The sequence below is a fragment of the Malurus melanocephalus genome, unplaced genomic scaffold (genome assembly GCF_030028575.1).
Source record: "Malurus melanocephalus ecotype Western Australia unplaced genomic scaffold, MMel_1.1 scaffold_135, whole genome shotgun sequence".
Lineage (NCBI taxonomy): Eukaryota > Metazoa > Chordata > Aves > Passeriformes > Maluridae > Malurus > Malurus melanocephalus.
In genome coordinates this window covers 1,618,922-1,636,093 of record NW_026623367.1, presented here as the reverse complement: position 1 = coordinate 1,636,093, position 17,172 = coordinate 1,618,922, and the positions used below count along the sequence as shown (strand labels likewise).

The 17,172-nt window shown below is 42.3% G+C and overlaps 1 protein-coding gene across 1 annotated transcript in view; it reads right to left on the bottom strand.

Moving 5' to 3' along the window:
* The window catches only part of CRHR2 (corticotropin releasing hormone receptor 2), a 96,549-nt gene that overhangs the window by 17,399 nt on the left and 61,978 nt on the right, over positions 1-17,172 (bottom strand). The window contains exons 8-9 of the mRNA XM_057370881.1: positions 13,500-13,572; positions 2,275-2,360 (exon numbers count right to left, since the gene is read on the bottom strand). Of these exons, the coding sequence (XP_057226864.1) occupies positions 2,275-2,360; positions 13,500-13,572 (159 nt within the window). The remainder of the gene's footprint in view (positions 1-2,274; positions 2,361-13,499; positions 13,573-17,172) is intronic.

Below are 17,172 nucleotides of genomic sequence, written 5' to 3'. Positions count from 1 at the left end.
CCTTTCCCATCAACACTGAAGCCTTGGGATTCTCTGCAGGTTTGGTGTGTGATTTCTTACCCCAAAGGGAGATGAGGTCAGTGCCCAGCTCAGCTGAGATCTGCTTTGTGCCCATCCCTTAATTTTGTCTGGAATGCAAACACTTTCTCTCTTTCTGCAGCACCTGCACACCCAAGTGAACTCTTCAGGGCTGCSTCAGAAATCACAAATCCCAAAGCAGGCGGTGCATGAGGAAGCACCAGGGATTATTAACAGAATTATTACAGGCTGATCCTTATTATTGGTGCTGTAACAGCATCTCAGGGTGCCAGCTGAGAGAACAGCACCTCACTGCACCAGACACTGCCAACACAAAGGCTGCATTTTGGCCAAGTCTGTGTAAATCTCTGCATAATGCCCTAATAGGTAGATAATGACAGGCAGGGGAGCACAAAATCACTGCCAGTGTCAGGATAAAGTGACAGCCTTAACAAACCARCTGCCATGTGATTTAATACCTGCTTTAATGATTTACTTTTACTTTTAGTTTTACTTCTAAAGATAAAATTTTAAGTTTTCTTTAAAATTTTTATTATATTTAATACCAGGTTTGCATTGCTGTGCTTCAGAGCATCAAGGCTTGCCCCAGGCTTTGCTGGAATTCTAAGGGTTTCCATTTAGGCTGTGAAAAAGACAATTCCCTCACAGAGCCTGCAAGGATAAGATCACTGTCATCCATTCAAGAACAATGGCAGCTGCTATAGATTGACTCTAATATTGCTAATGCTCCCCTGCAAGCTGCAGAAGGGAGAAAAATGTAGTGAGGTTTGAGGCAGGGCTTCTCCAGGCTAGTTTTAGTTTTATGGCATCAGGTTTGATTGTGAAAAAGGGATATTTCCTCCCTCATTTCTCAGGAAATGTGCAGAGAAGGCTCTAACTTCAGATTTATCCCAAAATCCAGACAGGAATAAAAGCAAGGAATCAGGCAAAACAACAAAGCCCATCATTGCAGCAAAACTGCCTCCAAAGTCAGGAGCAGCCTGATTGAGGACATTCAGATTCAACTCAGTGTGACACGCTGAGATTTTATCCAGAAATGAGTCAGAGTGACTGATCTCACACCCCAAAAGCTGGGCTATTTCCCAATGCAAGGACCTGTCAGCCCTCCAAATATCCTACAAATGGTGAGAGAAGGGCACTCAGCATCTCCTGGTCTCGGAGAATTTGCTTTTGGGACTGTTTAGGCTGATCAAAGCTGGTAGAAGGGGCCAGGCCACCTTCCCTCTGCTGGGATGAACATTCCAGACTTCTCCTTTCTGCCATCCCAGGGCCTGGGGGGTCATGCTGGGTATGGGAACTGAACTGCCTGAGAAGGTAATGATTAGTTTAGGGTTACTTTAGTCATGCAAACCAGTGACTGGTGACACTAATTCTGCCACCAGCTGATGAGAAGGGGCAAAATTACCCTTCACCTCCATTCCCAACATTTTAAATGGAGCATTAAATACCTGTATGCACACATTAATCACAGAACCACAGAATGGTTTGGGTTGGAAGGTTAAAGATCATCCAGCTGAACCCCCTAAYRTGGGCAGGGACACCTTCCACTCTCCCAGGATTCTTCAAGCCTTGTCCAACCTGGCCTTGGGCACTTCCACAGCTTCTCTGGGCACTCTRTGCCAGGGCCTCCCCACCCTCACAGGGAAGAATTTCCTCCTGATATCCCACCTAAACCTACTCTCTGTCAGTTTGAAGCCATTCCTCTTTGTCCTGTCACTCCAGGCTCCTGTAAATGATCTWCCTCYCTCTTCCTTGCAGGWTCCCTTCAGGTCACAATGGGGTGGTCACCCCAAAGCTTCTCCCCTCCAGGYTGAACAATCCCAGCTCTCCCAGCCTTTCCTCCCAGCAGAGCTGCTCCATCCCTCTGATCATTCTGTTGCCTCCTCTGGACTCTCTCCAGCAGCTCCAGCTCCTTTCTATGCTGGGACCCCAGAACTGGCTGCAGCACTAATTACASTTATACTCGTGAACATAGAGAAATCGATACATTTGTCCTCACACCAGATCAAATCCTTCAGATTTCWCTGAAAGGGGGGGATTTGACATCTGTGTTGGCAAATGTGCAGGCCTAAAGTGAAATGGACACAAATAATGCAAAGAAGCTTTTATGGAGAGCCTGCACAGATAAATACAAATGTGTGAATTCCACCAGCAAGATGGGAAGACAAAGATGGGACAAGGACAGGACAATCCAGGCAGTGCTCAGTTAACAGCACCAATCACAGGCTGACTTACCTGTACTGGATTGTTTCTGAAGTGGTTGAGGCTCTCAGCTTTGTCATCAAAATCCTAACTATGTTAAATAGAAATACAAAATTTATCTGGAAGAGAAGGGAGAGAGAGGAAAAGAAATACAACCAGTGAGACAAATAATGGCTTAAAAGATGTGATACACCCCAAAAGGCACATTTTATAGTTTCAATCTGACTGAAAACAGCTTTTTGGCTTTACCATGGATTGCAATAGACTCAGAAGTTTACTAGAAATACCACATTATACAGCAAACATCCAACAGCTATTMATGTTTCCAAAACAGCAGTGAAAACAGAGTACATCACTACTGGCCCTAGCAACGAACTTATTAAAAAAGTTCTAAAAACTTTTAAAAACTTCCAAAAACATTTTTAAAACTCCCTTTTCTCCTTTTCTGGGAGGAACTAAAGGTGAGATTGATGGATTCACCACGACCCTTCTCAATCTGCTGAGTTGGGTAATTATTATTTGTGCTGCAGCCTCACCACTGAGAATTGAGATTTGCTCTACTGCTGTTGTAGCATCTGCTAGCGAGTTTCTTACACAGTATAAACAGGAAATTTAGAAAAAAAAGCAAACTGGAGAGAAGATTGATTTGCAGGCTGTGATCAGTGCAAGGATTTGCCTCCTAGGAGCAGGTTTGGAGTTGGTTTCAGTGCCTAAAGCAGGGCAGCTTACAAGACACAGGTCTGCCCCAAAGTTGTCAGAACCACACAACTGCCAAGGTCCCAGCACAGCTTGTGAGAAGATATTTAAACATTTCCAGGGTCCCAGGGCTCCTGGCATTTTGGAGCTCATGAATGGAATAATTCCGTGATTGACACCTGAATATTGACAAACACTGCGGCAGAGCTGACAATCGAAAGGTGCTCTCAAAATATGCTCTTTTTTCCCCCCGTGCTATGGGGTGCATTTCAATGTTTACACATCCTGGCATCCATCAGAGCATTCCCTGTAACAGGGTTTGGAAAAAATGGAGCCATCAGCACCTGAGCAGACACTGGGAACTGTGTACATTAAACACTTACTACGTGAGATATGGAAATGCTGTTCTAAGAGTTAACATGACGTTTTTGGAAAAGATTTTCTTAGCACAGCAAGGCCCTGGGGAGTAGAAGAAGTAAATAAAACAGTGCAGCTTGTGTGTTTGTTCTTGCTAGAATTGGTTTTGTCATATTAAGAGGTCGATGTCAGCTGGTTCAYGCTTTATTTATCAGAAATAAAACCAGCTCTAAATTTCAGTGGTTTGAGTTGAATCTTCAGCTCCTCAMACCAGTGACTGCACTGCTCTTCAGAAACAGAAGGAGAAATGTTCAGGCAGTCTCTGCTCAGGGGGAGGTGAATGAAGGTGTCCTTCCCCCACAGAAAGAAAACTTCCCCCCTGAAATTCYGCTGCCAGATCTTGAGGTTTTTCATCAGCTCAGAGCCACGTTTGGGTTATTTCTACCAAGGATGCAAAAAATGCACCAATCCAAAATGTGCCAGTTTTGCAATCCTAAAGGAAAGAGCCAGACTGAATCACAGACTCCTAAGCAAGGGCAAATTCCAGATATCAGCAGGGCAGATCACATGGCATTAACAGGATGAACTGGGCTCAGGAAGGCATTTCAAGTTTCACGAGTCCTTTGATGGGACAGCATCCTGCCATCTGAACTGGAAATTCAAATTACCACAGYCTGCATCAGGAAATTAGGGATTTTGGCCTTCTCTGAAATTCAGTTGCAGAAGTGTGATTCATCAGTCCAGAAGGAAAACTGCTAGCTGAAWATCCTGGGAATTACTTCACCAGAAACGCTCTTATTCTGTAAAAATCCATTTTTCATTCTCCCAGTTCAGCTGCCCAAGCCCAGAGCAGAGCAGCAGCACTTGAGGCACCTCTGCACAGCTGAAGTCCATGGGTGGCACTGGCACGGGTGACACGAAGCAGACAAGAGATCTCAGCTCTCAGGAGCAACAGGAAGGCAGAAGAATCTTTTAATCCTTTAAAATAGCTGCCCAGRTGTCTGAGAAAACCCTGCCAGGGACATTATTTCTTAGTATATTCTCYAGGAGAAGGGAACAGTGGCACTGGCCACTCAAACTGAGCCCTCCTCCTGAGTAATCTCAGTCTGAACTTCAGTGACTTTCACCCTGCTTCTTCCTTTAATGCTGTAGTCCTCTTTTACCAGCCTGCCATCCCCTGAAAACCTGAGAATTGGATTTTTTCAAAAGGGCTGGTGAGTGGGATAGGTGGAAGGAGAGTCTCCTGAGTTGGATGGAAGGTCCTGGRAAAATGGATCTCATATATGTGACCAAGATAGCTTGGATGTATGGATCCATCAGGTCAGGAGAATTCGATGGCTTCTTTGTGCATAAAGTGAAATTAGAAAAACAATTTCCAGCTCCTTCTGGCTCTAGAATCTCTCAATAATGCATGTAGCTCATTCCAGGCTTGGTTTTGCCCTTTCTCTGGGTTTCTCTGYCCAGCTGTGGCTGCAGCAGGACAGGACACGAGTGCAGCCCTGTTACACACACAGCTCCTGCTGCTGGCCTCACCCCACAGCTCCTCCAGGAAAAGGAATGATTTACTCTTCCCTATTCTAGATTTGATCCTAAGAGAGAAAAGCCAAGTGATTGGCCTTGACTATAAATCAATGCCATCCCAGAGTGAGGACAAGAAGAGCATAAAGATCTGAGTTGGAYTGGAATCATTCCTTGTCAGATTAGGCACTTGGTTATCCCAGGATCTATTTATATTCATTGGAAAGAAATGGGAACTTTTCAACAGTGGCTCCTTTGACATATTTTAAATGTTCCTGAACTAATARGGCTTGGACCTGAACCAGTTGCCCACACAAATCTTCCACTGATCTTCACGTTGTCCAGGACATCCCACGTGAGCTTCAGCAGAATGAACGTGGCTGTATCCATGGAGGTTCTGTGACAGTGTAGTCTGTGAAAGCTTAAAAATGTTTTGAGCACCAACATTTATGTCTCTGTTAAGGTTTCTCTGAGAGATCTTGGATAGGGTCACCCCTAAAATGCAAGCAACAAATTCCAAGGGAAAAGCTGAAAATGTGGTCACATCAAAATATTTTTTTTTGGTTTTTGCCAACTAGAAGCACATTTCAGTGAGTTCACCTTTAATGATTTCTTTAATAAAACCACCCCACTCTACTTCAGAAGGACACTTGGCTCAGTAGGACCTTTTAGCAGCACTCAGAGAGGTCTGAAGATCAATTTTCAGTGCATGATCAGATGGGGTTTTAATTGTCCATTTAATTGTCCCCACCTCGTGGGGCTGATGGCTGGGGTTTGCTCAGGAGAGAGGACACAATCTGGGAATCAAGCAGGGAATAGGCTGTTGAAAGCCTGGAAATGAAAATGGAGCTATTTTCTCAGCTGGACACAATCCATACAGTTCTAGTGACAACCAAATTGAGCCTGATTTACAGGCWAAGGAGATGAAGCCTCTGGTGTTTGTTCCTCATGCAGATAGCAGTGTTTCAAAGGAAGAGAGATCTTAAAACACTGCAAAGTGARCTTTCCTAGAAAAGAGCCTCAGTGCTGCACTGAGCAAAGTACACAATTATTTATCAAGGACTTTTTTTGTTGTTATTATTGGAGCTCTATGTCAACAGACTAATTTCTCAGAGYTGGGCAGCTCTCACAAAACCCACACATCAGTTCCATAAATGGAGACTGAGCAAAGGTCACCGAAGAGAGCTAATGATGACAGRCAGTGCATCCTTTTTATTCCTCTTTAGGCTTGTTTTATATTTTCATTCATACCTGTTTACCCGTGTTTTCTGCTTCCCGATGGAAAACAAAACTAAGGATTTTTATCTTGACATTTACAGATAGATGAAATAAATTCAAAGTCTTGAAGACAGAATAAAATGGCTTATTTCTTCTTCTCCTTTATTTATGCCATGCTAAGAATATCCTTTTTGCTGGAATAAGACCCTCTCCAACTACAGATGGGAAAGAAAAAGTTTTCATAATCTTGCCAGAGCTTCAGAAGTTTAGACTTTCCATTTCTAAACTGAGAATTCAGACCCCCAAAATGGAGTTATAAGCCAGTGATCCAAAAAGCACTTGGGCCATCTGTTTTGGCACTGTTCAATTAAAACCTGAACACACAAACCCAGAAACTCTTGTGAACCGAAACAAACTTTCCAGTGAATTATTTTGGGCATAAAACTTACCTTCCATAAAAACTAAAATCCATTTGAGAGGAAATTTATCTCCCTTAGCAAGATGAAATAGCCAAAATGCACAAAGGAGGGAATGTTGACTCTGAAGATTTCTCTGCAGTTTCCCCCAAGCTCAGGAGTTTAAAAGGAAATCATTAAGCTCTTCTCTTTCTCTTTTGAGAATTCAATGGACAACTGGCTTTTATTTTGCTCATTTTCTGCTGGGCTTTGTATTTTATGCTTCACAGAAAGCTTCTGCTCCTGTGCTTCCTAGAATGTTTGTTCCTCTGCGCTCCCAGGAACTGTAAAAATTATTCTATTTAGACTTGGTGTTTTTATGCAATGTGGTAAAAATCATCTCAGGGTTAAGTAACGCAGACRGGGATCAGAGCAGTCATTTTAGTGGGAGCATTAGATGCTGCCATCCTGACCTCAGATGAATGCTCTGCCTGTTTATTAATGCTTTGTTTTAATTGTTCTGATCCTCAGACAGGGCCTTTTATCACTAAAGTTTCCTCTTCAAAGGTCACCRGCACCACAATGAGTCCTTTGGGCAAAGTGCTGGCAAATACTTTCATGTACAATCAGGAATAACAAGATGTGATTAAGAAGAAAGAAGATTTCACAAACAGAAGTGGAAATTTCAGAATATTTGCAGACTGTACATGGTTTTGGAAATTTTGTTGGACACTATTCACTCCACAATTATAAAAGTAAACAGCAGGAAAACAGGAATAGCAATGAYGGCAAAATTGGAGATAAATTCTGGATGGACTGCAACCAAACCAGCACATGATCTTTGTCCCCTGTGCAGCTAGGACAGCCTGCTTGAAAAACAGCAAAAATTGTGATAAAAGTCTTTCAAGAAAAACACAGGAATATCAACAGGTCATGAACTGCAAACTTGCAGCAATTGAAGAACTTGCTYATCTTTAGAGAAAAGGGAATTTTAAAAAATCAATAGGAAAAATTAAATCAGTGTTTGAAAAAAACCAAAACAGAAGCCATTCAGTTGGGAGGAAGGGGAAATAAAAAAAAAATCAATAATAATAATGATAATAAAATCTCAGTCTCTGAACAGAACAATGCAGAAGTGGAAGAAGAAATGGGAAGAGAGTTAGCAGAACCTAAGAAATATTCAGAGAAGCAATTATATCAGCGAGGAAGATGCTTGCACAGGATTAGGGAATGCTTTTCTGCAAAAAAAAAACCAAACAAAAAACAATCCCATAAATGAAATGCTTATAGATACAGATGCAGGTGAGATGCTTCTATATATGAAATGGCARGTGAGCAAAGTTTTATGTTTTTTTCAGAAGATTCGGAAGAATAGAACTTCAGCAACGTGGACTCTGATGTTTTCAATGGAGCATGACAGATCAAAAGAAGGGAAGACAAGAGGGAAATGGCTTCAAWGTGAAACAGAGTAGTTTTAGAACAGATATTAGGAGGAAAATGTTCCCTGTGAGGGTGGGGAGGCCCTGGCACAGRGTGCCCAGAGMAGCTGTGGCTGCCCCTGGATCCCTGGSAGWGTCCAARGYCAGGCTGGACAGGGCTTGGAGCAGCCTGGGACAGAGGAAGGACAACTCTCAACTAGGAAAACTTCCTTTTCATCAGTAAATCAGCTGATTTTGCTAATTAGCTGAAGCCCCTCCACTCTCTGAGGTGACATATTTAAAAAACTTCTTATAATTCCACAGCCTCGGTTTTGAAAAACTGAACAAAGTCAGATATTTACTGAAAATTTCTTCCTGTCATGGCCYTCTATACCATCAACCAGTGATTGCTACATATAGACATGGATATATTCCATAACCTAAAACTGGGCTGGACAAATCCTTTGTAAAGAACAGCATATATAGAAATGAGGTGTGACAGGGAAAAAATCACATGATTTGTAAAGTCCCCTGAAAGTCAGCACAGGGACAAGGGAGATCCAGTGGAAGTTTACTCAGGGCTCTGAAAGGAATTCAAATTGCTCCAAAGTTACCCCAAAAATTGTTGTAAACACAGAAATTTGGCTGTTGGAGGTTTGGAGGGAAGAGCACTATGCAGAAAACTACAAGGGAAAAGGACAGGAATGTATATATATACATATATAAATATAAACATATATTTTTACATATATATACATATATATACATATATTAGATATGTATATAGACATATATAAATGTGATTTCTCAATGGAAAGAGGCTACCAGCAGATCTGTGCTGTTTCACTCAGATCTCAGAGACCTGTAAAAGGCAATGAAGATCAGGTTGACAGATTTTTAGTGGCATCACACTGCTCAGAACAGCAAAAATCAGGACTGATTGCAAAGAGCTGTCCAGGGACTGGCAGTGCTGAGTGATCAGGCACGATGGTGGCACAGGAAATCACACGATGGAAAGGGAACTCCACGGGGGAGACAAATCATCTCAGCTTTACACAGAGAGTTACGAGCTCTGGGAGCTTCCATTCACAAAAGAAATGCTGGAATTACTCTCACTGGTTCCCAGCGGAAGAAAGGAAACAAAAAAATGGCTGGAACTACTGAGAAGGTAAGAAAAAATAAACCAGGCAAGAGACTGCTGCTGTAAAATCCTATTTGTGGGATCACACCTTGAYTCCTGGGGCAAGCTTTGATCTTGCCACCACAAAAATGCCACATATTTAATGATCAGCACAACGTAAAGAGCACTTGGGTAGTAAGTGGTTTTCTTGGGTATGTGTGGTTTTCCCTCCTGAGCAGAAATTCCCAATTGAAATAAGACACCTAAAACTTCTCTCCTTGTCATCCATGAGTCTCAAAGTGAGGGCAGATAATTCTYAAATAGGTAATTTTTAAATAGATAATCATTAAGGTTGCTTTATTGCTGGGCAAATGGAGCTTTGAGCAGCAATTTAACTTATTCAAAAGGAAACAGCTGATGAAGGCARGGCAGAAGTAAACTCCAGATCGTCCCACCAGGCTCATGCACCCACTCATGCCAGCAGCAAATTGGTTGTGGTGAATTATTTTCAACTAGACACAAAAAACCCAGAGGTTGCAAAACTGTCCAGTTCTTAAGCATAGGAGGGAGAACAACAACAACAACAAAAATCTATTAAAGTTGACTGAAAGGTTTGGGCGGAAAAAAAATTGATCAGCCTGTTTGAAAAATTACAAATTTATACAATCAGAGAAATATTGCAGAGCAGTTCATAGCTGGGGTCAGCTCACAGCAGAAGTTACTGAGGAAAAAAGCAGCTCACCTGTTTGCTGAGCTTTGCCCTCTGACCCTGCTGTGTTTTTGTGGCTCACCAGTTCCTTGGCAGGGTTTACATTTAAAATTGAATGTATAGTGTGTGTTTTCCTTAATAAAATCAGGATGGAATTTACTGCCCTGGTATGTATTTCCAACCTTTAGCCCCTTCTTCAGCTTCAGAGAGGGGTGTGTGATTAAAACTTGGTTATGTGACTCTGAGAAAACAAATCAGAATTAAGAAAATGCAGTGCACTAATTAGAAGAGAAAACACCTAATCAAGTGTGTTTTTCTAGTGCTACCAGAAATAAAATTTCAAAGCATCCAGTGTGCTTAATGATTAGATCTCTTRTGGGATATGTTCAAGCCAAAATCCACTCAAGAACGAAACAAAAAGAGGATGATTACCTACATTTTCTCCTTCAGATTTTTTTGTAAATAAAAGTACAGSTTTCTTGCCCAATATACAGAATCAGAACTCATACTCAGTTTCCATTTTTTCCTGATGCTGTCTCTGAAATTGTTTCGCTATTTTCAGCCCAAGTCAATCTCCAAGCTCCTTCTACAGACAAGTAGAAAATCAATCGAACAACTCGACTGCATTGTTCCAAGTTTTTGTACCTGAGATACAACACAATAATGGGATCTAAAGACAGACTGAGGAGTGCTGCCATGATCAAAGGGCTTTGTTTAGGCCAATCTTTTTTTTCCCAGGGAGACTCAGAGCTCCTGTTTCTTGTGGTGCAGCAGCTCAGTGCACAGAGGTAAGAAAATGAGAAATAGAAACTAGTGGGAGTAATTTTTGACAGAAAAAAATCCTTAAAAAACCCTTTTAAATGGGCTTTGCATCTTTAGGAGAAGGTTTTATCCCTATCGAACTAAGAATATTTCACAAGAGTACTCTGATTTTATTGCCACAGGCTGGTGTAAGGATGTTTCTGTAATCCACAAAGATGTGTCCCAGAGGTACCCAAGGCTCACCTGAGCTGGACATGGAGCTCTTGGCTCCACACTCAGGTGGGTGAWGCCAATTTTAGCTGCCCCAGGCAGAGCATTCACAGGTGCACAGGAACTGCAATTTCATAAAGTATTGAGACTTTCAGCTCTCAGAGTTAGTTCTCTTTTTGGAAAGAACATTAATTTCTTCTTGCAGCATTCATGTCTCTCTACCTTGCCAGCAGAGGCCTGGGAGAGTTCTCTCACAGAATTGTGATGGAATGGTTTGGGATGGAAAGGACATTAAAGATCATCCACTTACACCCCCTGCTATGGACAGGGACACCTTCCACTGACCCAGGATGCTCCAAGCCCTGTCCAACCTGGCCTTGGACACTGCCAGGGATCCAGGGGCAGCCACAGCTTCTCTGGGCATCCTGTGCCAGGGCCTCCCCACCCTCATAGGGAAGATTTTCTCCCCAATATCCCACCTAAACCTGCCCTCTATYCATGGGGAGCCATTCCCCCTTGCCCCATCAGGCCCACACCCTGTCCTATACATTCTTCCAGAAAACATCTGTGCAGCTCCATTTCCATTCTTCATTAGTTCAAATCCACCTCATGAGCAATGACTGAAAGAGGTCACAGAGTCATCCTAATTTTGAAATCTTTGTGTTTTTCACTCATGGTGACCACCTCTCACTGGAGGGAAGAGGCAGGCAGCACTTTGTCCCTGTCTGTGCTGAGGCAGAGACACAATCACACCCGAGGGCRGTGACGCTTCACTGTGCTGTCCCTGAGCACGTTGCAAATGTCAAATTTCTGTGCTCTTCACCCAGAACTTTCCACAGCACCCTTGGAAGGGTCAGTGACTCCAATAACAGCAAGTGATACTTCAATCATCACACACAATTCAAGTTTATCCACATGAGGATCAAAAGATGAGCCAGTCAAGTGGCTTTAAGCCACTGTGAGGTTATGTGTTTTAATTAGAGACACTCCAAAAGTGAACTGACAGTTCAAATTAAAAAAAAAAAAAAAAGCAGAGAGGGGGTGAAGATTTAAGGAATCAGGAGTCTGATCTAACAGGAGCTTTCGATTTGCCCTTCAGGTTTTTGTTTCCCTTCCCCAGCAGTGCTTTTTGAGGGGAATAATCCTAAAGTGTGGGGAGGAAGGGCTTGTCCTTCCGCTACTCCTCTAAATTCTGTCAGCTGCTTTCCACGCTGCACTTCAGTCACTGCTGATACCTCATTAGTGTTTTAATTAGAGCAGGACAGGGTAGGAAGGTTCAATTCAGTGTCAGGTCTGGGCTGCTCAGTCACTGCCCACTTTAGAGGGGTCTCAAGGCTGCTCCAGATTAGAGGCAGAGACAATGACTGCACAGAAAGAGGCAGCCCACACCTGCACCTCTGCTTTATTGGTCTCTTTGAGGTCTTTAAATATTTGAAGTGCTGCTCTGGGGAGAAAAAGGCTATTTTCATGACTCTAAGCTACCTGTGGTATCTGTCAGAGATGCTACCCAAGGGTTTGARAGATCCTGGGGTTAAAGGGGTTATGGTAAATTAACAGTCACAGATTTTTAGGCAATGATGTGAAACCCAAACGCTCTGAGTACCACAAATCTCCCACCTTGTGTTGTCTAAATAGGATTTATTTGTGAGTCTCTGTATCAGTGAGTCAGTTTACTCTGAGGCTGTTTGTAGTTTTGTGACGGCTCCCTCAGCAACACAGATGATCTTGTGTGTATCACACCAGCTGCTATTTCTCTCCTTAGGGAACAAAGAATTTTTCCATTAAAATATCCTCCTATTATGGTGGGTTTTCTTCTCTTTGCAGGTGCACACGACATGATCCCTTTGCTGTATCTTAACAATTAACACAGAAATGATCTCTCCTGCTCTGAGGACACACCCTCAGAGACGCTGTGGCTTCCTGGCCAACACAGGAACTTTTTTCCTGCTCAATCCCATGAACAGGGCACTGACAGGGGGGAACATGAGGCTTCTCAGCCTCGAGAGAGCTGCCAGTGGTGCCTGTTCTGAAGCATTTGCATCTTCTCCGTGGGGATTAGGGTGACCCAAGGGACAGCTACAGTGAGTCTTGGTTCTCTGAGAGAGGGGAACCCTCTGAGCCCTGGGAATTCTCTGCTGGCACATCTGCCTGGAAGAGCAGAACCATTTTTTTTCAGCTTTGTCCTTACTAATAGCTAACTAATACTTTCCATCCACACCCAGGGTTTTTTTTTTTTTTTTTAAATTTTGTTTTTGGTRGGAAAACACTGCTGCACCTCAGGTGAAGGCTCAAAACGGGTTATGAATTTGCTTCCTTCTCCTTCTGCCTACTCGTGGTTGGCACAGGAGATGGAGTGTTGGGTAAACAGATAAACAGCCTGGTAAGCGTGGGCAGCACTGGGAAGGAAATTTACAACAGGAAATCTAAAAACAAACACACAGCAATGGTGGGGATGTAAAAAATGGAGATGGCTGTGCAAGGAGATGCAGTTCCTGACTATGATTATYGCATTTTTCTAAATAATATGTGTAACAGGATTGCTGTAGCTGTGGATGAGCAGATACTGCAATTCAACCCCTGGTTTTGAAGATTTTTCCTTCCCACATCTCAAAACGTTGCACAAACAGCACAGACAGCAGAGGGAGAAGGAAAGAAWGGCCCAAAACCAAGGAAACAGCCCAACCAAATCTCTTAAATTCTTGCAGTGTTATCAACTGTAGTCACTTCAGAGAACACCTGAAGATGTTCGGCCTTGTTCATGTTCTATTTTACATAAAAGCAGATGTGGAACATCACAGGTCAAATTTGCTGTCRGTGGGAGGTGGCAGTGTCCTCCCACCCACACAAACACTCACCAGGAGAACAAGAATCACTGGCCCTTGATAGATGTAGTCAATGTATTTCCCCGGCTCYTTTCCAAACCAGCACCTGTAGAAAAAAAAAACCAAAAACAAATARRAGAACAATCTRAAAAGGTAAATTCACTTCTTTTAGACGGAAGGGTAGTACAGAGAGGTGTTCCTTTATTCAGTGCACTGTCTAATTATATACAAATAATCAGCAAGTAATTGAGTTTTTAGCTGCAAATCACCTGTTGTTGGACCCAGAACTGAGCCCCACTTCCCCTGTCATTAGAACATTCATATTCCCTCTGATTTTGGCTATTGCCCATGTAAATATTTCCAAGAAACGTGAGAACCTGTTATAAGGAGGATGCAGATGTCTGAGAAAGGGAATAAAAAATATATTCTGCGTAATAGAAAAAAACCCTAATTATCCATTGCAGCGCCCAGAGACACACTGCACAAAGGGTCATTACTTAAAGCAAATGTCTCAAGTAGCATGGAAATGCTGTCTAAATAAAACACTGAATCAATGAGGAATCACCTCACTGTCTTGGACTGAATTTGGGGAGCACTGGGGACTCCAGTGGTGGAGTCACCATCCCTGGGAGGGCTCAAAACCATGCAGATGTGGCACTTGGGGASATGGGTGAGTGGAGGACCTGGCAGTGCTGGCTGAGTGGCTGGGCTCTGTGATTTGAGAGCTCTTTTCAAATCTTAATGATTCTGTGGCCACCAAAGCCAGCAAACGGAACAGAGCCATCATTTGAATGCACCAAATTCCTGCTCCAACATCACCTTCCAARAGTGCCTGGGACAACCCAAATGGACTGGGAAAGGGATTCAGGTGAAGTGAAAACACAGATTTCTGAGATTTCACAGATTTTCACAGATTTCAGAAAACTGAGTGTCCTCAGACCAGCAGAGAGCCTGGATGTGTCACATGTGACCAAGTGCTGCCTTGATTTTCGCTCCCATTAATTCCAAGAGTTTTTCTCCCTGCTGTGTTACACAACAGACTGACCCTGGGATTTCATAGCAACCCACATCGACACTCACTTCATCCTCTTCACTGGGAATAATAAATCTGTAATGTTTGTGTTGGTAAATGAACGAGAAACTGGGCTCCAGTCTGAASTCACACCGTTACATTTTCCTTGGGATAGTTTTGGGTTTTGGTCCAGGCCAAAAAMTATTGTTTTTTTCTTAAACCAAATCCAAAACTATTCCTGGGGAACAAATTTGGAGCTGGTAGGAGCCAGAGGACATTCCCAATAGTCCACAAATTGCAGCTCCCTGATTTTGGAGGCCAAGAAGGTTTAATAATTCGAGTGTGAATTATTCCATGCTATTTGGAAGTTGAGCCTCAGGAATTCATCCAGGCTCAGCTAATTCAGTATTACAGATCCAGCCACRGGGTCTGGATCCAGGATTCCACCAAGCAAACAAAACTTTGCATTCATAATTCCTTAAGGTTTAGATCACTGGAGCTCCAGATCCCTTAGGAAGGAGATTTTGGAGTTCAAGGGTCTAAGAGTTTTCTTCCCTGTCATGGATACCTTATAACAAGTCTACACAGCCAAAGTTATGCCTTCCCCAGAAAGAGATAATTTGGTGCCACTGGAGACATGGAAAAGGGTAATTCCTGAGCCATGGAGCAAGATTTGCACTTTTACAAGCAGCAAAATGTGATAGATGTTGCCTCCAAGAGGCTGMAGTCTGTAAGACACAACCTCACGAGTCCAGGGGACAAGGACTGGGATTAGGAAAATTCTGGTTCAGATGGGATTCTTTTGGATCACATCACACCCTCAAAGCCTCCCTCCAAAATATGTTGTTTGCTAAAACAAGAGGAGCTGGTTGCCCATTTCAAGATGCTCTCAGTGGACAGGAGAGTGGACAAACGCAGCTGGAATCAGAAGCACAGTCCAGTACCACACAATTATTTGCCTTTTCTTGCCTCAATTCCTGCATCCTTCAAGTTCCAAATGAATGAGAGTGTTTTAGAAATGTGAAGGATGTCTGCTGTTCCCTGGTGCACTGGCTGCAAATTAGGGTAAATCGATAATTTTGCAACTCATCTTCCAAAATTTGGGCATGAGAGCAGGACTTGGAATAAGGTACCTCCTCCAGCCCAATTATCATCCCAGAAGAATCCCCAGGGCAGCCTTAAATGAATGAAACTGGGTTTTTGAATTTTATTTTTTTGAATGTAGCTGGAAAGATATGAAATAAAATAATCACAAGAAATGTCAGGGCAGGCAACAAATTTCTCCAGAACCTGCAAGACCTACATTTGAGAGAATATTTTGAAGGGTATTTTGGGAGAACTGTGTTTTATTGCCTGAAACTCAGAGAACTAAGAAAAGCAAGAGTTCCTAGGAAGCTGGCTGCTCTAGCAGAGGGACTAATAAGAAGCAGACTGAGGCAWGAGGCAGAACCTGGTGTGGGCTAGAAAAAGTAAAAAAATAATTTGGAACAGAGCTGGTAGAGCACAAATKAGGTTCCAGGGCAAAGGCTGCTCACTGTTGTTTGGAATTTAAATGTTGCTTAGCTGGAGGACTAAAATGCTGATATTTATGATCTCAAGTCCAGTATTTGACCAAGGTTGTGCTGAGTGAAGAATTAATGTGGATTTAATTCCACACACTCTGAGGAAACAAGGCCGTGGCCAAAAACAGACTCCACAACAAAGGATTCTCCAGGGGAGTTGGTGCTCCAGGTTCCTTTTGTAGGCAGTAAAGATAAAAAAAAAACCAAACCAACAGCTTTTTTAGGTCTGTGTTCATCTCATTAAGCTGTGAACCTGATATGTTACACTGTAATCTAAATATTTCTAATTAAATCGGCTAAGTAACGCTGAGAGGAGACAGTTATTGGCCACAGACATTATAAATGTCTGCATTTGATTAGCAATATTTCATATTTAGAGTCCAACTGTTCAAACTGGGACCTTTAGCTGAGATATTGCAAACTGTTCTGCCRATCATCTGAAGTCTTACTTTAAATYCAGCACAARCCATTGTTTCTGCAATAAAATAATTTCTTTAAAACCAAAAAGAGAAATCTAAATCACTGACAATTACTTGGTGCAACTGTGTGAAATAAAAGCCATTTAGCTACTTTTTATTCTTTTTTTTTCACCTCTGGAAGAATAAACAAAACACTCCCTGAATACTGAAGAGGACAATTTAGGAAGACAGTAGTGATAAGACTCAGATATGTAAATACATTTCTATTGAATAGCACTACTTAGTATTCTTCAGGGTTCTCTGATAGTTCTTTATATAACCAAACCCACCACTGGTTTTAACACWATTGTTAATCAGATCTTACTAATGTTCTTCCCTTAACAACTGCCCATCAGTGAAATTACTGCAATAGCTCTTAATAATTTGTGTGGGGCTTTTAAAATTGTGGTTTAACAGTACTTTTCCGGTTTTGTTTTTGGTTTTTTTTTTTTTTTTTTGAGTTGCTATATTTTGGTGAAGAACTGATAAACCCCAGACAGGATATTTGCCACAGTACCAATTAGAGCTGCCTCACTGTGCTGAAAATGATCTTTATTAAGTAGAAAGATTCAAAAGTTAGGAAGGTGGTTGAAGCATTTGGTAACATTCTTTCTGTGTGCTATTTTGAGCTTTTAAACCACGATGAGCTGCACAACCTGAACCCCAACTCAACC